This window comes from Lotus japonicus, chromosome 6, assembly GCF_012489685.1.
Source record: "Lotus japonicus ecotype B-129 chromosome 6, LjGifu_v1.2".
Classification (NCBI taxonomy): Eukaryota; Viridiplantae; Streptophyta; class Magnoliopsida; order Fabales; family Fabaceae; genus Lotus; species Lotus japonicus.
Genome location: NC_080046.1, coordinates 56424087 through 56450984, shown reverse-complemented (window position 1 = coordinate 56450984; position 26898 = coordinate 56424087). Strand labels below are relative to the sequence as shown.

Genomic DNA, 26898 nt, shown 5'->3' with positions numbered 1-26898 from the left:
GTTCTGTTAAGGACATTATATGTAAAAACATCATTTAATGCTCTCTTGATATGCTAAGTGAACAGTTAAATATGAACAAATTTTTTTCTTCAAAGTGAACAGTTAAATAGGAACGGAGGGAGTAGTATTGATCGATGGTATGTCGGAAAGTTAATTAGATAAGAGAGCGAAGGTTCTCGGCATACACATATCTTGATATTCTGGAGTTCCTAACTCCTAAAGACAGAAAAAGAAAAAACAATGCAAGAGGGGACAGTGAATCATATTCCTTCCTTGCCCTCTATCTCTCTTCTAATTGAAAAGAAGAGTCAATAATTCTTCTCATATTACTTTTAAACTGTGGAAGATAGTGGCATATTAGTATTATATAGCTTACAAGTTATTAGAAAACTTTCATAGAACTACTCAAGCACTCCCTTTGTATATGAGTAAACTAACAAGTCCAAAGTAATTATGCTGGTCACTTTGTTTTCAAACTTATTATTATTGTACTGATAATTGGTATCCACAGTTTACAAGTTAGTTTTTACAAGCTATTCATAGATATAGTTTTTTTTTTCACAAATCTCACTTTGTTTCTGTTGTTGTATTAAAACCTAAATGTGACTTGGTTCATGTGATGCTTTCCCTCCATACATATATTCTGTCAAATATGACCAGGTTGAAAGTTAAAACACAGTCGGTGGAATGGAATTAGTGACTAGTGTATCTGATTCTTCAACATTATTGTATATAACTTTCTCCTTTCACACATCTTTATACATTTGCTTCCAAGGCAAGATTTCAGACACTTAGGTATGCACCATGACATAGTTTTGTGACATAGTCTGAAAGGAATATGCTGAAAATAGCAAAAAAGAAAGAAAATAAAATGCACTTACTTGACCAAGGCTCCAACATTTAAGCAAAGGCAAAATGGAATGAGATCCAAAGAAGATAAAGAAGTAGGGGATAAAATCAACAATCCCATTTGTAGCCACAAAAACATTAACACCTCATATTTTTTCGGAAACAGAAAAGTTTATTTCAAAAATGAACGATCCAGAACAACCTTCCTAATTAAGAAGACTAGCAAATACATATATTAGCAGAAAAAAACCAAGACAGGTCTGAACCAGGAAAACTGGATTAGACTTACAACACAGTCCACAAATTCACATCCTAGAACATCACACATTAGCTAAATCATCACCAAGAGAATTTTGTTCTCTGGAGATATTAAGAACAATAAAATAACTTCTTAAGCCTAATATTATCATTGTTTACCTACCCAACAACGAAGACTGAATCACTTTCAATAATCATGTTACTGAACCCAAATTCTTAACAGAAAATCAGAGAATTTAAAATTGCACAATCTTCTACCTCAAAAGCCTGAGTGTCTCCTACATGTTTTGAAAAACACCCTAAAATCCGTTTCATTAGCATTACGAATAGCTCCTTCAATGCCCACTAGTCCTGGGGCACCTTTTGCAGCTCCATCAACATTGAATTTGAGAGCGTTTATAGAAGGTGGAACGCAAAAGACATGCTATCTTTCTTGGTAGTTTTATAAAGTGAAGAAAACTATGACAGAATTGTTCAATAGAGTATGGACATGATTTCCATGTACCTTTAATCCACCATGCTTGTACATTGAATGGAGATAGAGAGCATTCCCTTGGAATATCATTTCATTTCTTGCTAACCACATTGACTTGCAGATTGATCTTAGATGGATCTCCACACCACAATGTCACACTTGGCGTTCAAAGACTCCCAATTCCCAAATACCATGTCCAAGTAGGGATGGCAATGGGTCGGGTAGGGTGCGGGTTTTGCCAAACCCAAACCCAAACCCGAAATCAAAAACCCACACCCGCACCCGCACCCGAACCCGAAATGGGTGGTGAACTTAAACCCACACCCGAACCCATTGGGTTTCGGGTTCACCCGACCCGTACCCACACCCGCACACAACCTCAAACAAACAGTTGAACTCGGAAACCCGACCTGAAAAAGACTGTGAAGAGAGCTATATTATGTAATGTAACATTGTAATTGCCATGTTACTGTTAAATTAATATGCAAGATGCTGCATATATTGTACTGCACAAGCAGAATACTTAGGTTTCACTTATACAGATCCGGGTTCGGGTAGGGTTCGGGTGCGGGTTTGGCCAAACCCAAACCCGAACCCGAAAGTGATCGGGTAAAACCCGAACCCGAACCCGAACCCATTTAACTCGGGTTTTCACCCAAGAAATCGGATCGGGTCGGGTCGGGTGCCCATGGGTTCGGGCTTCTCTGCCATCCCTATGTCCAAGGTTTTAGGAATAACCCATTGGATTTTACATAAGGACATTACTCTAGACCATGTTGTCCATATTTCATTGCAATGCAACAAAATATAATGAACAGATTCATTTTCTTTGAAACAAATAGTACAAATAGCACTATATGTCAAAGACACCCCTGTAAACATAAGATTGACCTTTGTTGTCTTGCCAGCCAAACCAATAGAGAAACCTTGGGAGGATAAATATACACACAAGCTCTATGGGGAAAAAATTAGAAAGCCCTAAATTTTATCAGAAATAGTTTCAAACACCCAAGTTTTTGTTTGATCTCTTGAATTTGAAGATCTCATTTGTCTATATTTTTAACACATCAGATTATGAATGACAGAATGAGTGATATACCACATTCATCCTACCATTTTTCACTCAAGCGCATTGAAACTCAGATTGGGAAAATCAAAGAATTGATTACTAGTCATTAGATGATTTGAAAATTAAATAGATATGATAACCTGCACTTTCTCTATGGTGATGCACTCACTCAATGGAAAAATAATTCCTTCCACAAAAACCAACAAACTCACTGTAACTAATTATTTAGCTCAACTAACAACAATAATGGTGAATAATTTCAGAGATGAAAATTTAATCAACTAAACCACTTCATATGTTGAAATATATCAAAACTATGGTAAGTGGGATTGCGAGAACACATAAGAGCATAAGATAAGAGTTACTTTATTCATCCATACCCCTTTAGACTTCACAGTACACAACTATAGGGTACATGTTTCTTGGTACTCAAACTACAGAGTACTTTATTAGACTACATATGTACTTTTCCTGAGCTTCAGAAAACCTTCAGTTAAATATATCTGCAGATCTTCGAGCTGTTTCCGACATCACACGCGCACACACACACATATATTATTTGATACAAGAGTATCCTAACATGAAGCAGTGACCATATTTGATGAAGCCAAACTGTTTAAGGTTTAATAGGTCTACCCCAACGATTTTGGGGCTTACCCTTGGGGTATCTTGAAACCGTTCCAGCATAAGGAAGAGCTATGTAGTCCTTGCTGCTGGGTCCTTCCATCTCATCATTAGCCACTTGACAAACCACCCAAGAACGGTCTCGCCTACCATGGAATGCTTCATTGGCACTGCTCCTTCTGGTTGGACCATAGAACTTTTCTAGCAGAGCAAAGCCTTCTTCACCAATCTTCCTGAGATCTGCTGGAGGAGGAGCCATTGATGTTAAATGTTATTGAAGCTGTAGTAACCGATAATGTATTGTATATAGCTGCTTGTTGTTGAGTTACTTTGCTTGAAAGGAAGAGTGACCCAGGTGTCCTTTTATAGGGAGAAAAGCACAAGTGAGTTCTTTATTTGCTCTCTACTACGTGTGGAGCCAAGAAGAATATTTGATTTTATGGATGGAAATAAACAACAATAATATTTGTTATATTCAAAGTTCAAATAATTGTACCATGCAAAAACTTCTTTATATTTGTACTCTTCATATTGTTTTTGGTACAGATTCCTCTTCATTAAATAAGTTAGATTTTATCGAAATACTCTGGTTCACACTAAAGCTATAGGGTGGTAACATCAAAGAATGTATTCTCCATTTACCTGTTTACGCGTTTAGGATGGAATATATTCAAATATATCATTGACAAAAGTGGAAATTTTGGATAAAAATGGAAGGTGATCTCAAAGGACACGATTGTAGATGATCTCATAAGAGATGATTGTACCTAACTTCATTTTTCTTTTCAAACGAGCTTAAATTGATAAGCTCGAAACACAAACGGATAATCAAGTGGGTTGGTGTAGTGGTTTACCACTTCATCCTTTAAGCAAGTAGTTGAGGGTTCGAATCTCAACTCTTGCGAATAGAGAAAACTCTTTGGTCAGCCCCCTACCGCTTAGTGCGCTGACCGTAGGACGAGAGATTAGTCTCATGGTTGTCGGCTGTGGGGATATCAAGAAAAAAAAAACACAAATAGATGTCCAACGGTTCTAACATCAAAAGGGTTTTATACCTCAACAAGAGCAATACACTTGTGCCCTCTTAGATAAAAAATAAATTATAATCACATTTTGCTTTGATCTAAAACTATCTTTACCAACAAAAATCTCTGCCGGTTAGTTAGACCTTATGTAAAATTTAGTATAACACTCCTTAGATTGAATATGAATCATATTTGTTTTAGGGTTAAAAACTATAACTGTCCCTTAATTTTGAGCGAGTTTTGAAAATCGTCCCTCGCCGGAAAATTATCTGAAAACCATCCTCAAACTTTTAAAAACAAATTTGACTCGTCCCTCCGGCAGCCTTTGGTCCGGCAATCGCTGACTTGGCCGTCTACGTCAATTAATGAGACCCGACGTGGAATTTTTTTTGTATAATCGTCCCTATACTTTGAGCGAGTTTTGAAAACCGTCTCTTGCCGAAAAATTATCTGAAAACCATCCTCAGACTATTGAAAATAATATCAACCCATCCCTCCATCCGCCTCAAGTTCGGCAAGTTCCTTACGTGGTTGTCCACGTCAATTAATGATGATTACGTGTCTTTTTTTTTAAAATTAAAATATGTCATAATTATATGAATTAACACAACTAACCCTAAATCCCTAGTTTTCCGCCTAATTAACTCTAAACAACAAATTCAACATCTTATTTTATCTGTTTGAGCTTTTGTCCAAAACCCATCCCTCTCCTTTGCATTCACCATCATTGTTCGAACCCTTCGAAGAACTGGGGAAGGTGATTCGAAGAACTGAGGACGAACTAGGCGACGAAGAACACCGAGGCTGCGACGAAGAACTGGGAAGGAAGCTTGTGAGGTTTGTTCTCAATCCTTCTCATTTAACCGTTGAAAGTTAGGGTTTTTGTTGTTGAGAGGGTGTTGAATACGAATTGCGAGCAGCATGTGTTGTTGTTGTTGGTTTTGCGAGTTGTGTGTTGTTGTTGGTTTCTATTTTGGAGTTGAATCGGATTGTTTCTACCTTGTTTCTATTTTAGGGTTTCGTTTGTTCGAATTGACAGTGTGCGATTTGGGTTTAGTGATGCTTGAAACTTGTAATTTGCTTGAAATTATACATGTTTGTTCATCACCATGTGTTGCTTGTTCATAACCTGTGTTGCTATGCATTTTGTAGGATGAGTTGAAATTATTTTCAATAGTATGAGGTTGGTTTTCAGATAATTTTTCGGCGAGGGACCGTTTTCAAAACTCTCTCAAAGTGCAGGGACGATTATATGTTTTAACCCAATTGACGTGGACAGCCACGTAAGGAGCTGGTCGTACCTAAGGCGGCCGGAGGGATGGGTTGAAATTATTTTCAATAGACTGAGGATGGTTTTCAGATAATTTTCCAGCGAGGGATGATTTTCAAAACTCGCTCAAAATACAGGGACGATTATAGATTTTAACCCTTTGTTTTATTGTTTTATCGTTTTATCGTAGCTATAACATATGACCAAGTGTGCTCCAAAGTAGTACATTTTAATTGAATAGCTCAAGTGTACTCCAAACTCCAAAGTACTTCTAAGAATTTACTCCTCACATGAAAATGAGTTAAAATTAAAATTTAGATTGACTAGCTGATAATCCATTTCGCATCAGATGTCCTTCAATGAAAGAGGTATGTTGTCGGTGTATGAACACTCTTTGATAATTTTGTTCCTTCCAGCATCTGGTCTCCTTGCATAGCTGATTATTGGTATGATCCCCCTTAGTAATTTTGGTCTAACACGCAAAATGATTCTTATACTCTCCACAACTCAATTTATTCGTTTACTGTTTGGTAAATAAAATAGGGTGATATCAGTGTAAGAGATACTTATACCTGTAAAGTATTTAAAAATTAATTGGGGTGAGAATTCTATATCAAGTGAGTCTCACATTAGAAAAATTAAAATGTACTGAGTAGTTTATAATTGAGATGACTCATATACTTAATATTTTATTTATTTTAAAGATGTGTACAATCCAATTTGCAGAGTTTTTAAAAAACAATTATGTCAATTTGCAAATCATGTAGTAACCACCACAAAATTGGCGTGTTTATTAGTGGAGGTTGAAACTATATTTTTTTTTATTCTTCAATTTTTGTAGAGGTTTTTTTTTGGTCAAATTTTGAGGTTGAAAACCAAGGAAAAAAATCATGGGTTCACTTGAATAATATTTTGATAGAAGTCTTATTGGGCCAGTCTGGTCCAAACTAGATAGGTCCAAGAGAAAGAGAAACAATAGAATTTGGGTGAAGAATTATATTTAATCTATAGGGTTCCCCTAATATGCACCCCTTTTAGAGTGATGCAATTTTACACCACTTACTTTAATCAATTATAGTAGGTCAACACATTATTTTTTAAAAAAAAAGTATCACTAAAAATTTGTTATATATTAAATTTATAACATAAATTTATTAAATTTGTTTGTCCCCATAGAATAGCTTAAGTGATAGGAGCTGAGGGACATGTGGGTTGGGTAGGGGGAGGTCCATGGATCGATTCCTGGCAGCTGCAATTTATCTTTCCGATATACCAAAAAAAATATTAAATTTGTTTAAAAAAGATGTGTTGACATGTTATAGCAAGTTTAAAAAAGTGGTGTAAAATTGCACCACTCTAATCTAATTTGTATCATAGTTTTTACTTCCAACTTCTAGAATAGTTCATAGAATAGGATTGTGCCATTTATATGGCCTTCCTTAGTTCAAGGGTGTAGCCCTAAGCCCCTAACAATAAATTGTAAGCTTTGTTAATGAAGATAGAGCACCAGAAGATTGAGATTTGCTCCCATTTCCTTTTGTTGACTTTCACATTCTGAAATGTATTCTTAGTTTTATTTTATAGGCAGAACTCTTCCTATCTTATTAACTAGTGATTTTTACTCGTGCGTTGCACGACGAAATTTTCTCTTGTGTTTGGGACATGGATTAATAAATAGGTTTATACAAATTTGACATGCTAAAAACTCGATTTTGCTAAGATTTTAACTTGATGGAATTAAAATGTGACAAATATGTGTATTCCATAAAACAACACCACAACCTACATGGGTTGGCACAATTCAGATGAAAATTTATTATAAAATCATAAATCCCCTAGATTAAGGAATTTGATGTGTATATAAAATTAAGTCTCTTGCCACTTTGTTTATTATTTTACCCGTGCGTTGCACGGTGAAATTTTCTCTTGTGTTTTGGGACATGGATTAATAAATAGGTTTATACAAATTTGACATGCTAAAAATTCGATTTTGCTGAGATTTTAACTTTATGGAATTAAAATATGACAAATATGAGTATTCAATAAAACCACACCACAACCAACATGGGTTGGCACAACTGACTTTAGGTTCCGGATTTAGCTCTCACCTCCCAAAGATCGAGGGTTCTAATGGGAGTTTTCTTCCTCATGGGAGTTTTCTGCCGTGTAATTTGAAAAAAATTAAAATAATAATAGACTTTATTTTTATGCAAAACACTTTTAATATGAAACTACATTGTAAAATAAAGCAATATTATTAAAATTTATTTTCCTATTAATTTTTACATGTAAGTATTATCATGTAAAATGCTCTTCCCCATTAGAACTTATAACATTGTAATTTAAACATAAAAAAATATCATATGTATTAACTCTTTACCCTGCAAGGATAATTTTCTCTTGTGTTTTAGACATGTACCTATACCTTACTCATCTTAGTATCAAACCTGATGAGCCACTGAACCATGTTTATGCAAAATGACTTAAATGCACCTTATTTTAATATATTCTGTTATTAATTAAACTTAAGAACGAATCAAATAAGAATAAAAGTCACATGAAGCATTAAATCATGTATACTGCCTAATATCTACTTAATATACAAATCCATAATATGGCATGAACAAGTATCCAGTCCAGCCTTTTTATATGATAAGATGATACCCAGATATTTGTAACCATATCAGAAAAGATGCTTCATCCAACATGTTTATATAGATAAAAAATAATCCAAAGCAGTGTTCAAGTGTCTACATTCTGCTAAACACATCTGATAGTAGTTGCACTTGTAATTTCTTTCAAGTTATTTGCTATCTGTATAAATTTGTGTATTTAATGTCACTACATTTATTTGGTTCGGTTGCTGCAGCGGGAACTAGAACATTGTATAAAAGAACAAAAATAACGATGAGTAGATAGTTAGACTCCTTAAACATTTAGTCAATAGTTCAAGGTATATATGAAAAAAGTTTGGTTGGGAAGTCATACTCACTTATTATGATCTCAGAGTCGAATTAGGCTGGTAACTGTTGACTATGAGTATGCGATACTAGGTGAAAAAATAAATAAAGATATAAAAGAACGGAGATCACCGTTTGTGAATTTGAGTTACGAGGGAAAGAAAAAGTTGCACCCACCTCTTCCTTCTTGAGTGCCAAGTGCCAACTTCACAACAATGGCAGTTTCTACACTCTGTTCCTTTCATTCCCCTTATCCTATCTTCTCTTTACATTCCCATATAAATAACTTGTTAAACTCCTTAACCTTATCTCCCATATTGTCTTCTTCTTCTTCACTGCTCTGTCTCTTTGCCCTGTTTTGGCAAGTTCATTTCAGTTTCTGAGATCAAACCAATAATCATGCTACCATCTTCCAGGTTCGATAGAGCTTCCAGCTTGAAGGACAGAGAGCACGATACCCTCTCTTTTTACCGCAATGAGCTGATCTCTCTTCTCTCCAGGTGTGTAAAGTTGTCGTTAGAATATAATACAAAACCATTAATGTGACACTTACCCGAGGTTAAGTTTTTGAGATAATTGGTTGTTTGACATGGTATCAGAGTCTTTATGACTTGGCGGTCTAGAGTTTGCTCCCCTCACTTTTTAATTAAAAAGTGGAATTTAAGCTCATGATAGGTGAGTCTATGCATTTATCCACACTTAGAGCCCAAATGACTCTTGTGTGAGGGAACATGCTAGAATATAATATAAAATCATTAAGATGACTCTTACCCAACAGCTTAAGCTTTTGGAATAATTGGTTGTTTTAGAGATTTCATTTTGGCAATTGGGATGATGTTCTTAAATTTTTCATGTATGTATGATGTTTGTGATAATGAGTAACTGGTATTCTAAAAAAAAAATGAGTAACTGATAAGCACTTACCCTTTTGGTACAAAGGTATGTAGCTCGAGGTAAAGGAATACTGCAACCACATGATCTGCTGGATGAGGTGGAAACGATTGTAAAAGAGAATGAAGGCATGCACAAACTCAAAGATAGCCCCTTTGTCAAAGCGCTAGAATCTGCAAAGGTAAGATCACTACTTCACTTTTATATCATCAAAATCAATTCACTTTCAACTTGTTTTTTCTCCTTTCTAATTCTATTGATTTGAATGTCAATTAAACATGGTTTAGTATGCTAGAGCTAGAGTATATAAGAGATGATAATACACTGCTTGTTTTTTATTGGAGATGAATAGATGATAATAATAAAAGTATAAAATCATTGGTGTTTGTAAACCTTCACCTAATGGTTAATTACCTTCAGCTAAACTTTCGGGTAGTTAACTAAAAAATAGAGCTTTGATAAACTTTGAGATAGTCCATTCATGATAAGAAGATGGTCAATGATTTGATTAGTTAATTGCTACCTCATTCTTCCAAATAAATAAAAGTATAAAACAAAGATGAATTTCAATACAGGTACCTTTCATGAAACATTCTATTTTTAGTCATTTTTTTACCTCTATAAGTTACAGCTTTGATTAATGACAGGCGATTACTTGAATTTTCTTGAGTTTTCCTTGTTATTGCAGTTTTTAAAACCTATCATTGCTACTTTCACAGGAAGCTATAGTTCTACCTCCTTTAGTATCTATAGCTTTGCGTCCAAGACCTGGTGTTTGGGAGTATATTCGTGTTAACGCCTTCGAACTCAATGTGGATAATCTAAGTGTTTCTGAATATCTCCGATTCAAAGAAGAACTTGTAGATGGAGAGTAAGGGTCATCTCTGTTGTGTGAATTTTCTGCATACTTTCTTAATTTTATATTCTTTGCTGTCTTAAATTAATTGATCACATGCAAAGTTACCATCAACCAGACTATTCCATAGAGTAATGAACTGTGTGTTGCATTCTATACTTTAAGTTAAGCTTCTCAGATAAATGTAACTATAACATGATTTTTGAAACTTTGATCCAGGTGCAGTGACAATTTTGTTTTCGAACTAGACTTTGAACCATTTAATGCAACTTTTCCTCGACCTACTCGATCATCCTTTATTGGCAATGGGGTACAATTTCTCAACCGTCATCTGTCATCACTCATGTTCCGTAACAAAGAAAGTTTGGACCCTCTCCTCGAATTCCTTCGTACACATAGATATGATGGCTGTGTAAGTTTTTCTAATTATATATTTGCTTTGATGAAGCAGTATTCAATCATTCAGAAAGAGATAATTATTTGAAATAGTTTTTCATGATGCATAGAAATATTAAAATGCCACTGTATGGATACTCTTTTAGAGTAATCAGTATATTATAGTGTTATTCTTATGTTGCCTTCTTCTTCATCTACCATAGTTCATACTTCATACATCATGTCAGGAGTGTTGCCTCAATTAGGTGGATTAGGTAACCTACGTGAAGGGAAGTAAATTTTATAGTTATATTTCCAATATATTATGCAGACAATGATGCTAAATGATAGCATTCATGACATATCCAAGCTCCAGACTTCCTTGGCAAAGGCAGAAGAATTCCTTACCAAGCTCCAACCAAGTACACCATATTCTGAATTTGAATACGAGTATATAGTAAAAATCTCTAAAACTGATTCATTCTGAAATTTTCTTACTTTTTGGGGCTAACTGATTCTAATTGCATACAGAAGTAAGTAGCTATTTACTGTATACACTAAAATCATTTTTTATCCTTCACTATTTGGGTGTAGGCTACAAGGATTGGGATTTGAGAGAGGTTGGGGTGATACAGCCCAGAGGGTGTTAGAAATGGTGCATCTTCTCCTAGACATCTTTCAGGCTCCTGATCCCAGCACCTTAGAGACATTTCTAGGAAGAATTCCTATGGTTTTCAATGTTGTAATTGTATCACCACATGGTTACTTTGGGCAAGCAAATGTCTTAGGTTTGCCTGATACTGGTGGGCAGGTATTATTTTCTAAGTTTTGTTGGACACTACTTGATATTGATTACCATTAAAATTGAAAACTTCGTCAATGTTATGAAGCTGGCTTGCTAATACTTTAGTTAGAACTTAATTCTTTGCAGTGATTATCAGGCTTACGGCCACTTAATGATGGACAGGTTGTTTATATACTTGATCAAGTGCATGCTTTGGAAAATGAGATGCTACTCAGAATTCAAAAGCAAGGACTTGATGTGTCTCCAAAAATTCTGATAGTATGTGATTCCAAAAGTCCTCCCCTTAATAAACCCTTAAAAAAGTGCACTTATAGATTGTTGTAATTATATCAATCTTGCAGGTTACAAGATTGATACCAGAGGCCAAAGGGACAACATGCAATCACAGACTGGAAAGAGTTAGCGGAACTCAGCACACATATATATTGCGAGTACCTTTTAGAAGTAAGAATGGAATTTTGAGAAATTGGATTTCAAGGTTTGACGTGTGGCCTTATCTCGAGACATTTGCAGACGTAAGAACTAGTAAATGCTTAAATTTCAATATTTGGATGCCTAAATATTGTTTATATTTCCACATTTACATTTTACTATTTATCTTGCTTTGGGATTAGCTGTTATATGCCCAATCTAGCCTGCAAGCAGCAGTCTAGGTTGAATTCGTTATCCTTTGTTTCTCCTCTAAGGTAACAAGAAGGAGTACTCAATAATTTTATGTTTTGTCTGCATAATCTAATGGCTTTTCTTGTGTGTGGAGCATGATTGTGTCTTACTCTATATATAGGATGCATCAAACGAAATAGCGTCTGAGTTACGAGGAGTTCCAGATCTGATCATTGGCAACTACAGTGATGGAAATCTTGTTGCAACCTTATTATCTTATAAGCTAGGAATCACACAGGTGTGCTGATACTTTAACATCAACTCATCATCATGCAATATAATGATCAATCAACGAACATATGCATGATCTCACCTGTTCATTGGTCCCTGGATGAATGGCAGGACTGAAACATCATCTTTTATTAATGTTGCTTTACTGACCTTTGATGCAGTGCAACATAGCCCATGCATTGGAGAAGACAAAGTATCCAGACTCTGATATATATTGGAAAAAGTATGAAGACAAGTACCATTTTACTTGTCAATTCACAGCCGACCTTATTGCAATGAACAATTCAGACTTTATAATCACTAGTACATACCAAGAAATTGCAGGAAGGTAAGTTCTTTTCTAGAAATATGAAACTTAATACTTAGCTATTGTTTTGATCACACTAATAATCAAATGTTTCAAGTGTTCATTATGCAGTGTTAGAAAGCAGTTATGGTCCTGATCATGCATATTAAATTTCCCACCTAAAATTATCAGATAAATGTCATATTGATGAAAATTTTGTTTTCAATAGACACTGAGGATTTCTAGTCTAACTAAGTTATAGGATTTCATCAGCGTAATTGAAATATTGAATGGTATCCTTAAGTATTTAACCTAGTTTTTTGATTTTATTGTTTAGAATTTGATCAACTAATGCAGCATTATTTGTTAATTTGCCTCAGCAAGAATAATGTTGGACAATATGAGAGCCACACTGCCTTCACTCTTCCAGGACTGTACCGCGTTGTTCATGGCATTGATGTTTTTGATCCCAAGTTCAATATCGTGTCTCCAGGTGCAGATATGTGCATTTATTTCCCATATTCAGAGAGAGAAAAGAGACTAACTTCTCTACATTGTTCAATTGAAAAACTGCTATATGGTGCTGAACAGAATAAAGAACACATGTGAGTACTTTTAAATTAGATAGTGTTTGCATGGTATTGAACCATTTTGTTTTCTTCCTCTTTTGCATTTGACACTTTTGCGCCGGTATCATTAAGTATATGTCAATATTGGATATTTAAAATCCAAATTGACAGCAGATGCATTAAACACTGTCTAGAGAACTAACTTCAATAGATATTATTTCAGAATTTAGACTTTTGGCTGCTTCTAGAGAGCTGTATCTGCAACATTGATTAAAAAATTTACTGGTTCACCAAGTCTGTACTTAGTTGAAATTGCACTGGCTGAGTGGAGCATATTAATTGTTTCTGAAATGCATTTTCTAATCAATAGGATAAAACATCTCTTGCAGTTCTTCTATTACGCTTGTAACAGTGATCGGGGAAAATTGATTCAACATCTTTTTCTTTTCCTACTAATGCAGTGGCTTGCTAAGTGATCGATCAAAGCCCATTATCTTTTCTATGGCAAGACTTGATCGAGTGAAAAATTTGACAGGGCTTGTTGAATGTTTTGGCAAAAGCTCCAAGCTGAGAGAGCTTGTGAATCTTGTGGTGGTGGGTGGTTATATTGATGTACAGCAATCTCGGGACAGAGAAGAGATGGGGGAGATAGAGAAAATGCATGGCCTCACAGAAAAATACAACTTACATGGCCAGTTTCGTTGGATAAAGGCCCAAATGAATCGTGCTCGCAATGGGGAGCTCTACCGATATATTGCTGATGTGAAAGGTGCTTTTATACAGGTAGGAGAAAGAAAATGATTCGTTTAGACTTGTTACTGTTTGTTTGAGTACCAATTGAGTCCAATGTAAACGGACTTTCATTTCAATCCATAAGAGAGTTTCGTTCACTGATACTGAACAATATCCAAACATAGCCTTAGTGGTTTGGTGGTGGTTAACTGTATTCAATTGTGTCCTTGTAATCTGTTGCAGCCTGCTTTGTATGAAGCGTTTGGCCTAACAGTTGTGGAAGCTATGATTTGTGGTCTTCCTACATTTGCCACTTGTCACGGTGGCCCTGCTGAGATAATTGAGCATGGCATTTCTGGATTCCATATTGATCCACATCACCCTGATCAGGTTGCTCAGGTTTTAGTGAACTTCTTTGAGCAATGTCAGCATGATCCTGGATACTGGAATAAGATTTCTGATGCAGGGATTTGCCGCATCCATGAGAGGTCTGCTTCTGCTCGGTGTATGTACACTTCAAAGGATGAATATTCCTCTTCCCAGAAACTGATTTATCTTTTCTTGGTTAATTTTTATAGGTATACATGGAAGATATATTCTGAGAGGCTCCTAACTTTAGCTGGTGTTTATGGCTTCTGGAAGCATGTGTCTAAACTAGAGAGGAGAGAAACCAGGCGGTACTTGGAGATGTTTTACATTCTCAAATTCAGGGATTTGGTATGTTTCATTTCCCTCCCACCTTGTGTTCAAGATATGGATTGAAATGATTTATCCCTTTCTTCGTCCCTTCAATGGAAACATAAAGGTCCAACAAAGTTTTCAATAACGACGAAAATCTTAGTTTTAAAGAAAAAGAAAAAACTTCTTTCCGGGGTATTTTTTTATTGGAGGAAAGGAAAAGGAGGTAAAGGCACCAATATACATGCCCTTCACTCTGAGATTGTCATGTGTCATTTTTCTTCTCTTCCTTTTGCTGTGTGTAACCCACCTCCCCCAACCTCCTAACTTAAGCTTGCTGCATTTTAATGTTTTTCGTACCATTATTAGCATGTTTGAATCAACTTCTATTTCCACAAAATCAATTTTAGCACCCACAAGCTACTCACATAAGTTTCTTTCTCAGGCTTAATTTTAACTTGAGAATCAATTGTAAAGAGGTTTCCAAACATGCACTTTTTCCCCAGCTTATATAAAGGCTTGGTCCCATGTATCATCCATGTAGTAGAATTCAACCAATGAGACATGTATCATTCTATCAGTTAAAGTTAGTGAGAAAAAAAAACTGAAAACTTCTCCTCGGATTATGAGGTTGCTGGTGTGCAAGTGAACTTTACATTGTTTCAATTTCACATTGATATCATGTTTCCTACTTGCATAGCTTTGTCCTCAATTAATACTTTAGTAATTCTTGAAATTTCATCTAGAACTAATCAAATAATCCTGATGAAGTTTAAATGCCTTGTGCTTTTCAGATAAAATCGATCCCACTAGCAGTCGATTAGCAACTGTAGACTTCATTAGAGGAGCTTTTATGCCTGGTGTTCACTGCTTAGCTTGCTACTTATAGTGTTTATATGTAAGTTCGTCATAGGCATGTAGATGAATCGTGTTTTGTACTGATTTTATTAGGGAGAAACATCAAACAAATTAAACTTTCAGTTTAATAGAATGTGCAGGTTAGCTATTATGAAGATCTTCAAATGAGTGAGCAGTGTAGAAATCAACTGAAATGATAATCTTGTAAAATGATGGTTGTGTACTTTCATGTGGTTTTCACAGTTTGCTCTCATATAGTCCTATTGGTCCATAACATTTTGGTCCATAACATTAAGCGATGATTTTTGCATTGAGCTTTTTGCTGATATGATATTGGTGCATAACATTGAGATAAGAGGATCCATGCTCAACTGTCTCTTTTCACATAACCAGGTCATGTGAAAAACTAAAATGAAACTAGCACCTATCCTAGCCTAGACTAGACAGAACAAGTTAAAATAAAAGAAGGAACAAGTAAGGTGAAATTACAAGTGAGGTACAAATTTGGCAAATGGCCTGCCAATGTTCTTCTTGGTGGATGCAAGGTTCATTTTTTCCTCATACAGCTTCAATAGATAAGCACTCTCCACCTCAAAACAGAGAACAAACTTGTTCAGAAACTTCTTCTCTGGCAGGCTAAATGGCATAACTAAGCTTGCATCCTTATCTCTCAAATCTTCCTTAAGAAGAAATTGCAGAACTACAGCCCTTGGAACAACCCTTTTCTGAAAATTAAATGAAAATATTTCTGGCATTTTAACTAGATCAAATGAATTCCAACCCATCTCATTGACCCAAAAATTCATGACCAAATGAATCCTATCAATAGATGACAACATCATATTAGGCTGCCTCCTAAATGCTTGAAGAACAGTCTCATAAGACCAACCCCATTTCTTAAAGACATCAACTTTCTCATCCCACAGGTTTTTCCTACCACCTTTCATAGCTAACAATGCCACAGCAAAAGTGCATTTTGAAGGGTCAAACACTAAACCCTTCACTTCTTCCAACATTTTGAGCAAATCACAAGATTTGAAGTTACAAAAAGATGGCCTAGAGTGAAGCAATCTAACAATTCCAGAATCACAAACACCATAATCAACCATCAACTTGATATTCTCAGTTATAATGTTACTCAAATAAGGGATTATGCAGAAAATTTCCAAATCAGATTTCAAGAACTTGTTCAACAATTCATGGAGAGGGATTATACGATTTCAGCATGCGAACGATATCGGAGGCGGAAACGCCATTGGAGAGGAAGAATTGAAGCTTTGGGGAAAATGTATGGTGGGGGCGTGATTTGAGAAGCCATGGTTCCTTTCTGAGGATGTGGCGTATGTTGGAGTCTGAGAATCCATGGCTTCTGAAGAGGTTGAAGAACGATTCAGGCCTCTCTGGGGTGTTGAAATGAAGTTTTTTGGAAGCTTTGTGAGCAGCTTCAGGGGTGAAGCCTAGATTGTTGATCAAGTAGGACACTCTGAATGACTCTGATTCTGATTGTGAAGTGGTTGTGTGGGAATTCAAGTTGAGAGAAGATGAGAATGTCAATGGCAAAAGAGGGTGAAATTTGAGGGGTTTGAAGTGGAGAAGAAGGGTTTTGTAGCACTGGGAAGTGAGCATGATAATGTGCACACAGCAAACAATCAAACATGTGTTTATGATATATACACACCTCTTCACTTCTTTTCCACCTCCATTCTATTTATTTCTCTCTTCTTTATCAATCAAATCATATATCACATCTTTACTTTCTCTCTCCTTTCTTCCTATCTCTCTCTTCTTCCACCTCTCCACACCTCAAAAGTGAGGTGTGGAGATATAATTATCCGGGAGAAGAGAGTGCAAGTATCATCAAGGCTAGTTTGGTATGTTATTAACTTATTATAGTATAAAGCTCATGGTATAAGGCATGATAGTATTAGACTATGTTTGACATGTCATTTCAGCTAGTTTAAAACTTATTTGCAACTTTGGAATAAAACAAATAACTTTATATTATAAATTATTTATTTTATTAGGGTTCATTCCCGGTGTATGGTTGCACAAGTACCACTTTTACATGCTCTTGTAGTTTTCTAGGTCATCTATATTTTTAATTTTTTTTCTTTTAAATCTCTATATTTTTTAATTTAAGAATTTATATGTTTACTTTCTCCTTCTCTCCACCATCTTCCTCCCGTCAACTTCCAGCACCGCCGCCGCCACCACCACCAGGTCTTCTCCTCACCCCACACTAATCACCGCCCCTCCCTTCCTCCACCACCAACTCCACCCCTTCCTTCTCTTCCCCATGTTCCTCCTTCCCCTAGAACCCAACAACATCAGCACCGGAAACCTCCACCCAAAAACACCACCCATAAACTCATTTACTCTCCTTCCTTTCCCCAATCCCTCCTCCTCTACTCCTGATCCCTACCACACTAAGCAGAGGCAGTCACAGAGTTTCAACAACTCACCCAACCCTCGTTGAAGCTGCGGAGACGAAAACACAGTCTCCGACTGTTGCGCTACTCTCTACAGCTACACCGCATCTACGGTTGCTCCGTCAAGGAGGTCATATTTAGTTGCTTCGCCAGCTTCTTCGGCAGAGGAGGTGATGTGCTGGGTGATTTTGGGCTTAGTGGGTATAAATCTGGTGGAAGGGAAGAAGAATAAGGTGAGGTTGGGTTCAGAGGTTTAGATCTGGTGAGAGGAAAGAAGAATAGGATGAGGTTGAGAAGGGAGTGGTGGTAGTGTGGTGGAAAAAGTTGAATTTGAATCTTGCTCATCTTCAATTCAAGGATGGGGTGTTCATGTATAAAGTCCGTTTTTTTTTCGCTGCAAGTTGATGTAAACCTAGTTTTACCAAACCCTTTTGTTTCAATCACGTAGTTTTTCAGCTTTCAACTAGGCGTGTCAAACATAGCCTTAGACTTTGTAGTATTAGGTATGATACAAATTTAATATTATATAATTTTTAGTCATATAATGTATAACTTATCATTTCGTTTAAATTAATATAAATTTGTGTTTCGTGAAATATTTAATAATGATAGATAGTATTGTAAAAATAAAGATAATGTTAGTGGGTGGTAAAAATGACAGTGGCAACCGAGGCGTTTACGACAATGATAGTGGTGGTGCCGGCGTTGGTGGAGGGTGGTGGCTGTAGAGGTGGTAGTGGTGATGTTGAGTGGTGGCGGCGATGACGACAGTGGTCTTGGAAGGTGATAACGATGTTGGTGGTGGCTGGTGCGGGTGGCATGGAGGGAGGCGGTTGTGGTGATGGTAACGGTTGTTGGTGGCCATAACGATGGTGACGAAGAGTAGTGGATTTGGTGGTGGCGACAATGGCAATGATGATAACCATAACAATAATGACGATGGTAGCCATATCAACAAATTATATTATTATTTTAATTAAAATTTAAGATAAAAATTATTATTTCACCTACGTAACATACTGTAATTGGTTTTCAGTGTATAAAGCCGAAAGCAAAAATATTTACAATGACGTAGACCGAAATGTAATGTAATCTTAATGAAAACAATTGTGGTAAAAGTCAAACCATCGAAAATCGAAGCATACTCAGTTCGACCAGACAGCTTCGTACTTATCGGCCAAGGTGTTCTCTTCTTTGTCCAAATCACAGTGCCACGCTCTATAATCTAATCACTCACTTCTCATCTTCATCTTCATCTCCATCTTACGTAGATCGAATTCAGATATGGCGAAGAATCCATCTGACCCAGCTACTCACCATTTCAACCACGACTCTCTGCTCCGCTTCTGCTCTTCCAACATTTCCGGCTTCCCACCTTCCCCCACACATTTCAACCTCTCCCAGGTTCCATTTTTTACTGATTCTACGTTTTTGTGTTTCTGGGTCATCTGGGTTTGCATCAAAATTTGATATTTATTCATATATTAATTGATTGAATTTTGCACTTCTTTATTTGACTGTTATGGTTCTGTGGTTATTTTTGTTTGTTCTAGTTTGGACATGGACAGTCCAACCCCACCTACTTGATGGAAGTAGGCTCACACGGCTCTGTGGTCAAGCGCTACGTTCTCAGGAAGAAACCTGCAGGGGTGTTACTGGCTTCAGCTCATGCTGTGGAAAGAGAGTTTATGGTTTGTCTATTTATTTTTGGATCAATATTGAACTCTGGTTTCTTTTGAAGGGTTGAAAAAGTTGATGGTGTGTAAAGTTTTTGCAAGGGAATGTGTTTTTTATTCCTCTATTTTGGTTTTGGTCCTCCAACTCATAGGTTCTCCAGGCGTTGGGAGCTAACACGAAAGTTCCGGTTCCTAAAGTTTTCTGTTTGTGCAATGATCCATCTGTTATTGGAACAGCTTTTTACATTATGGAGTATTTGGAGGGGCGCATATTTGTTGATCCCAAGCTACCAGTATGATTTGTTTACTAGTTATCTTCATTTTTCTCAACTAAATTTAGTGATGATTGCTGAATTATCATCGGTTTGGCGTTTGAAATATGTTGTATGTTAATGTGTCAGGGTATGGCACCAGAGAGGAGGAGGGCGATTTACCTGGAAACTGCGAAAGCCTTAGCTTCTTTACATTCTGCTAATGTGGACTCCATTGGTCTGGGAAAATATGGGCGTCGTAATGATTATTGCAAAAGACAAGTGAGTTGTTTTAGATTATTTGCAGTCAAATTGCTTGCTTGTTTATGGTGAAGGTTGTGCCTTGAATTTTCTTTTCTTTTCAAAGAGATATATTGTATGGCGATAGAAAGGAGTGCCTTTTGACTGTGTGACAAACCTTCTGTGATGAGAGTGACCTGGGATGCATAATGGATTGAGCTGGATTACAGTACAATAGAAGTTACTAAAGCAATTTTTGTGATGATCTTGAAAATACTGATCCCTCCATTTGGTTCTTAAAAGAGTTGGAGCCCAACCTCCATGAGCTTTCCCAGGATGAATCCTGGTTTGGGGGCACTTATCCCTTTCCCAATGCCTATTTTTAAGCTCAACTCCCCTATGTCCTACCCCCACCCTTGCTATGCACCATGCTATAAGGGTTTGGATCAAATTACTTTTATTTTACCAAATACCAACTCAATACCACTGATGGAGTTTTTATTTAGATTGAGAGGTGGGCTAAGCAATATATTGCCTCAACCAGTGAGGGTAAACCTGCAACGAATCCAAAAATGTTTGCCCTGGTTGATTGGCTAAAGCTCAACATCCCTCTTGAAGATTCTTCAGGAGCAACAGCTGGTCTGGTTCATGGAGATTTTCGTCTTGACAATCTTGTGTTCCATCTCACAGAGGTAAGATGCATTTAGTAAGAGTATACAATTTTCTAAAGTTCCATTGGATGAAAAATATCATTTTTCTTTGTCCTGTATTAATGCAGATTTTCCTATTTGATCATGGTTAAAATTAGAGTGTCATAACATTTTGCTAAAAGAAACAAATTTATGTTGTCATATGTAGATTACCCTGGAATCTGGACAGTGTCAATATTGGCATTTAGGATTTATAACAATCCGTGGCATCTTAGAACCCATGTATTATGCCTGATAAGTTTTTTAACTTTTCTTTCTGCTGCAGGATCGAGTAATTGGGGTACTTGACTGGGAACTGTCTACCCTTGGTAACCAAATGTGCGATGTCGCATATAGCTGTCTGGTATGTACTATATAGTCCTATTTAATGAATCAAATTTTTTGTGATAATGATGTATTTTGTCTGCACAAACTTGTCTTTTTTGTTTATGTGCTCTTGATGGTTATTATTTTCAGTTATTCTGGAATACCAGTGCAATTCATGGATTTTTTTCTTCTTCTTTGGCAGTCTTATATTGCAGATATTGGGCCAGAAATAGTACGGGAAGGTATGGAACTATCTGGGGCACCAAAGGGAATTCCTTCACTACCAGAATATTTGGCTGAGTACTGCTCTCTGGCAGTAAGTGTTTAGTGCTGTAACTAAATATGCTCAATTTGGAATCAGGAAGAGAAAGAACTTATCAGAGTAACAGACTAGAGTTCTGTGTGACAGTAGTTATCTCTATTACCTTGATCAGATTTATATACAAGAGGGTAGATCATAACTGAATTTACCGAAATAAAACTAAATAACTAATTTGTGGTTTGTTACAATCTGTTAGCCTAATAGGCTAATAATAAATATGCTGAGTCCGACCATGAAAGATCATTTAGAAGGGTAAAGATCAGGCGTGCCTCACCTTTAATGTGTGTTGGTAAAGATAAGTCAAGACCCACTCTTGAGCCACGACTAACACACAGGCTAGCATATCAACCTATTCCTCAGCTAGCCTGGCAAATCTAAGGGGAGAACCACACATGGGATACACACCTCTGAATCAGGGAGCTTCCATATATTCAGCTGAGTTTCTACTTCAGTGCATCTAGGATAAGGATAGAGCTTAGTGGCCTCTGTTTGTGACGAATAATGTGTTAACCTACACTTCATGAAAAACCTATCAAAGGCCCACAAACCCAATGCTTATTTATGACAGAAGAATAACAAAAGTAATTACAAATGGTTTATACCTCTATATACTTCTCAATATTTGACATTCAAATTTTAAGAATATATGGCGAGGATTATACCTAGGTTTAAAAAATTCAACAGCATGTTCTGTCATAACTTGAAGAGTTGGATCCTTTGTTGGAAATGTTATGAACTTTTTATAATTTTGTAGTTGATGCTATTGGTCATGAACATTTGCTAGGGATGTTTTTGCCATATGGCTGACATTTGTATGATATACTGATCCACTGTGCTAATTTGTTGCTAAAATTTGCAATTTATGTACACCTTCTAGCCTCTAGAAGTAATCAAACTTAAATGGTGATTGATTTATATATCTATATCCAATCTAAATAATTCTAACAGAGAAGTTTTTGATACCAGGAACGAAAATGGCCTCTTGCTGAATGGAAGTTCTATGTTGCCTTTTCTTTGTTCCGTGGGGCTTCAATTTATGCAGGCGTGTATAATAGATGGGTTAAGGTATCTAAACTTTTTAAAGATGCTGTTGTCTTTTGAGTTTAAGATTTATTTATGTGTGGCTTCTGTGTGCAATCTAGGGTAATGCATCAGGAGGTGAGCGTGCGCGTCATACAGAAGTACTTGCTAATGGTCTTATAGATGCTGCTTGGAAATTTATTGAACGCAAATCTGTGCTTCCACAGCATCCTCCCTCAGGTAGCTCTACCATTTTAAATGTTATGGGCTCCTGCATATACTACCTAACTTACTTTCCTGGAAGCTAAGGTATTTCTGCTCTTAACAAATCAGATGCAAACGCACGTGACCATTCAAAAGAGTTAGTGAATGGGGATGATATGCTGGGGCTATCAAATCAGGGGAAGTTTGTTCCTAGCCAAAAGGTTTTAAACCTCAGGAACAAATTAATTCAGTTTATGGAGGAACACATATACCCCATGGAAAATGAGTTTTATAAACTCGCCCAGTCAGAATCACGTTGGACCGTTCACCCTGCAGAGGAAAAGTTAAAGGAGTTAGCAAAGAAAGAAGGCTTGTGGAACTTATTTATTCCTGTATGCATCTTAATTTTTCTCCTCTGTAATATATTTTATCTGTACTTTGTGATTTTAGAAGCTTTTATCATCCTTCCATCAGGTTTTGATATATTACAGCTTCCTCGAAATCTTCAACAATAGGAATGAACTTATTTGTTATAGACCTATACAAGGGTTTCCACTATTTTCTTGCCCTTTCCTCCCTCTCAAGTTAAAGCTAGCTAAACTTTAACTAAATGCAGTAAAGATTGCCGGATTACTTTGGAGTCGGGCAGACGGGTTAAAAAACAGAATATAGAAGTATGTGCAAGTTTATAATATATAAAAATCTTGAAAGACAAGAAGGAAGAGGATTGTTTGAATAGAACTGATCTTTGTCATGTTATTTTAGGATTATATTTTTGTTACCTTCAATGTTACTATGTTTCTGAGATTAAGTTCCTGCGAATTTGTCTGTTTTTATGCAGCTTGACAGTGCTGCGAGGGCAAAAAATCTTATTTTTGATGGGAGCAATAATAGTCCCTCTACTGATGCAAATGACTTGTTATTGGGTGCTGGTCTAACAAATCTCGAATATGGATATCTTTGTGAGACCATGGGTCGCTCTGTTTGGGCTCCACAAGTATTTAACTGTGGTGCACCTGATACAGGTAATATGGAGGTAAGATGAAACATATAGATTCTCTAGGCTAATCAATTACTGACTAAATTGGATTGTCCTGGATTGATCAGGTTTAGAACTTTGACTATCTGCGTTGCATTTTTTTGTGATATGGTTGTAACATTACTTTGCATATTAGGTATTACTGCGTTATGGAAATAAAGAGCAACAACGAGAATGGCTTATTCCTTTGCTTGAGGGGAAGATTAGGTCTGGATTTGCAATGACAGAACCTCGTGTTGCGTCTTCTGATGCAACCAATATTGAGTGTTCGATCAAAAGGTTGGATTATCCATAATCTTAAGCATTTCATGACTTCAGTCTTTCCATTTAGCTGATGTACATGTATTGAAATAATAATTAAAAAGATAGGTTTGAGTCAAGCTTGATAACAGACAATTGGACATTTATGAAGTTGTGGAATGCTTTTCTTAATTTTTCTCCTTACAGACAAGGAGATTCATATATTATCAATGGGACAAAATGGTGGACAAGTGGTGCCATGGATCCAAGATGCAGAATTCTTATAGTCATGGTGAGTATTTGGTTGAAAGTTATTACATCAACCGTCAATGTGCTATTCACTTCAGTAGATATCGGAGAGTGATCAAAGCATGCGCGCAGGGTAAAACTGACTTCAATGCAGCGAAGCATAAACAGCAATCTATGATCTTAGTTGATATCCAGACTCCTGGTGTTCATATAAAGAGACCATTGTTGGTGTTTGGCTTTGATGATGCACCTCATGGGCATGCAGAAGTAACATTTGAGAATGTACGTGTGCCAGCAGAAAATATCTTACTTGGTGAAGGACGTGGATTTGAGATTGCTCAAGTAAGTTGATAACTATTTCCTTTCTGTTGAATACTAGCTTGTGAATTATGATGTTGGTTTGAAGTAACCCTGTTATTCTTGAATTAATATATTGTATTGTACCGTTCGATTCTGTCAGTGCCGCAAACATCTAGCTAGCAGACTTCAGATATGAGACTTGTTGGAAGCATAAATTATCATTGAAACGTGTCAAAATAATAGTATTAGTATATTCTACTAGAAGGAATTTTTTTTTTTCGAAAGGAGAAAATATATATAATAATAATGAGGAAACTGATAAGATATACACCAAAACAACCTCAACACGGTATCAAAAACCCACACGACCAAGGCTGCCCACCAAAAAGAACAAAAAAAAACCAACCCAAAACAGCGGCAAATAAGAACAATAGCCTCAAAAACTAGAAGCCGCAATTGCAACAACTACAAAAACCAAAAGTCGTTTGCAATACCCAAAAAACTCTCAAAGGACTAGGAAAAAACCTATACAGCCCATAACTCGCCACCACCCCAAATCTCACCCTCAACGGCGCAGAGAAGCTTTCCGCGCCTTGATCTCATTGGCAATTTGAAAGAGAGGGATATCATCAGGGCAATCATACCTCAAGCCTAAGCGCTTCCCCATCAAGACGGCACTCCTCGCTCTAGTCAATACGCCATAAGGCTCCGACATCTCCGTCGGCAACACCATCAGCTCTTTCCCTGTCTGCTCTGCATCAGTATAGCCTGCTTCCATTGTCATAGCACCACCAGAGCTCCCAGCAGCACCTTGCTTCTTTCTGCCTCCACCATCACCTTTCTTAGGTCTTCCCCTCGGGGTTTTCACATGATCCCTGGGTACGGAAAACCCAGTATCATGAGAAACCCCCAGTTCAGAAGATATGGAAACCATATTAGATGTGATGTACCATAGCTGCCTCTTGCTGTACTAGAAGGAATTTACTGGTTTATGCATATGACTTATTAGGGCTTTCTATTCACCTTATATTGTTTGAGTTGCTAGCTGAAGTACCAAGAAGCATATTTTTCACCTGCTGTTACTTGCATTCTTGCAGGGTAGGCTAGGTCCTGGAAGGCTGCACCATTGTATGAGACTGATAGGTGCTGCTGAGAGAGGCATGCAAATGATGGCTCAAAGAGCTGTTAGCAGAAGAGTATTTGGGAAATTGATTGCTCAACAGGGCTCATTTCTTTCAGATATGGCCAAGGTATTAGGATTGAGCAAGCATATATCTTAAATCCGTAGGAGAAATAGAAATAGAAATCTCTTTCAATTTTACTTTATACAGGCTCTTTGCTAACATAGCTATCTGTTGTTCAGTGCCGAATAGAGCTAGAGAAGACCAGATTGTTGGTGTTGGAAGCTGCGGACCAACTAGATAGACATGGGAACAAGAAAGCTCGAGGGATATTAGCAATGGCGAAGGTAACTTTTTTTTTGGAACACAGCATATTGTCCTGATCTTCTGTTCCTATCATTTCACTCGTGATGTTGATCAATACTATCCTTGGTCTTGGAGCAGGTAGCCGCACCAAACATGGCACTAAAAGTACTTGACATGGCAATGCAAGTGCATGGAGCTGCTGGTGTGTCTTCTGATACAGTTCTGGCGCATCTGTGGGCAACTGCAAGGACCCTAAGAATTGCAGACGGTCCAGATGAAGTCCACTTGGGTACCATTGCCAAGTTAGAACTACAGAGAGCCAAGCTCTGAGAGCCTGAACCTTCTGAAACATGGGACTGAAAGAAAGTCACCAAATAAAAACTAAAACGAAACAGAAATTTACACTGCCATCCAGAAAGTGGTCCAAGGAATAAACATTTTCCACAATAGGTGTTCTGAAATGCTTTTGGAAGCATTATGTATTGTTATATGTATGAGTTTCTTCTAAATAAGCTTTCTCATTGTTTATTCCAGGTTTGTAACTTTTAATTCCTTATTAATTAGTAAGGAAAAAGAAAATGATAGAACACGGATGAGCGGATAAATGCAGTCATGCAGAGGAATAATATGGAGAAAATAGCAAAATAAGCATACATAACACATGTGGTAGCTTTATTCTTATGTACAGACATAAAGTTGATGTGAGTTCATTGGAATAGTTCTATTTTCTAATAAATATAATTTAGAATGCTAAATTTTGTAATGGAAAATCATTAACAAGATGCACGAAATTTTAAGAGAACGTCTGGATGATTGTTGAGCAAAATTAACTGTGAACTCAATTGATTATGATAAAACTGAATTGAAAGTGAAGTAATTAGTATTTGAACATATATACAAGAAATTTAATTTTTATGTGGGATTGCTTTTTGGCTAACTTCTGTTAAAATTGTTTCTTTATGTGTAATTACTAAAATGGGCTTTAATATCTACACTCATTTCTCACCTTTG

The 26898-nt window shown here is 36.7% G+C and overlaps 3 protein-coding genes across 4 annotated transcripts; 2 read left to right on the top strand and 1 right to left on the bottom strand.

The window, feature by feature from the left end:
* Positions 1-8755: 8755 nt before the first annotated feature.
* Positions 8756-15546, top strand: LOC130723443 (sucrose synthase 2). 2 transcript variants are annotated; one of them, XM_057574498.1, is made up of 15 exons: positions 8756-9030; positions 9470-9602; positions 10141-10292; positions 10497-10689; positions 10984-11102; positions 11247-11463; positions 11620-11715; positions 11799-11972; positions 12242-12358; positions 12513-12679; positions 13018-13242; positions 13668-13989; positions 14182-14426; positions 14517-14655; positions 15411-15546. In XM_057574498.1, the coding sequence occupies exons 1-15, from the start codon at positions 8930-8932 to the stop codon at positions 15438-15440; spliced, it is 2430 nt and encodes an 809-aa protein (XP_057430481.1). In that variant the 5' UTR covers positions 8756-8929; the 3' UTR covers positions 15441-15546. The 2 variants fall into 2 exon arrangements, with proteins under 2 accessions (XP_057430481.1, XP_057430482.1); XM_057574499.1 differs by lacking the exons at positions 8756-9030; positions 9470-9602; positions 10141-10292; positions 10497-10689 and having other exon boundaries at positions 10984-11109.
* A 413-nt stretch (positions 15547-15959) lies between these two features.
* On the bottom strand, positions 15960-16583 carry LOC130725615 (uncharacterized). The gene has a single exon (XM_057576828.1). It carries the CDS (start codon positions 16581-16583, stop codon positions 15960-15962), a length of 624 nt encoding a protein of 207 aa, XP_057432811.1.
* Positions 16584-19024: 2441 nt separating this feature from the next.
* Positions 19025-26642, top strand: LOC130722330 (probable acyl-CoA dehydrogenase IBR3). The gene is made up of 17 exons (XM_057573023.1): positions 19025-19307; positions 19457-19594; positions 19732-19872; positions 19981-20112; positions 20577-20762; positions 21046-21123; positions 21289-21402; positions 22375-22473; positions 22551-22668; positions 22762-23024; positions 23474-23668; positions 23808-23950; positions 24119-24203; positions 24293-24502; positions 25558-25710; positions 25824-25928; positions 26026-26642. The coding sequence occupies exons 1-17, from the start codon at positions 19188-19190 to the stop codon at positions 26215-26217; spliced, it is 2472 nt and encodes an 823-aa protein (XP_057429006.1). The 5' UTR covers positions 19025-19187; the 3' UTR covers positions 26218-26642.
* Positions 26643-26898: the final 256 nt, after the last annotated feature.

What these genes read in the sequence shown, in the direction of transcription:
- LOC130723443 (XM_057574498.1), top strand. Translation starts at nt 8,930, where the DNA reads ATGCTACCATCTTCCAGGTTCGATAGAGCTTCCAGCTTGAAGGACAGA. An exon ending in TGCCTGATACTGGTGGGCAG is followed by an intron (nt 11,464 to 11,619) that starts GTATTATTTTCT and finishes AATGATGGACAG; the next exon opens with GTTGTTTATATACTTGATCA. An exon ending in ATCTCGAGACATTTGCAGAC is followed by an intron (nt 11,973 to 12,241) that starts GTAAGAACTAGT and finishes CTCTATATATAG; the next exon opens with GATGCATCAAACGAAATAGC.
- LOC130725615 (XM_057576828.1), bottom strand. Translation starts at nt 16,583, where the DNA reads ATGGTTGATTATGGTGTTTGTGATTCTGGAATTGTTAGATTGCTTCAC.
- LOC130722330 (XM_057573023.1), top strand. Translation starts at nt 19,188, where the DNA reads ATGGCGAAGAATCCATCTGACCCAGCTACTCACCATTTCAACCACGAC. An exon ending in ATGATTATTGCAAAAGACAA is followed by an intron (nt 20,113 to 20,576) that starts GTGAGTTGTTTT and finishes GTTTTTATTTAG; the next exon opens with ATTGAGAGGTGGGCTAAGCA. An exon ending in CTGATACAGGTAATATGGAG is followed by an intron (nt 23,669 to 23,807) that starts GTAAGATGAAAC and finishes TTTGCATATTAG; the next exon opens with GTATTACTGCGTTATGGAAA.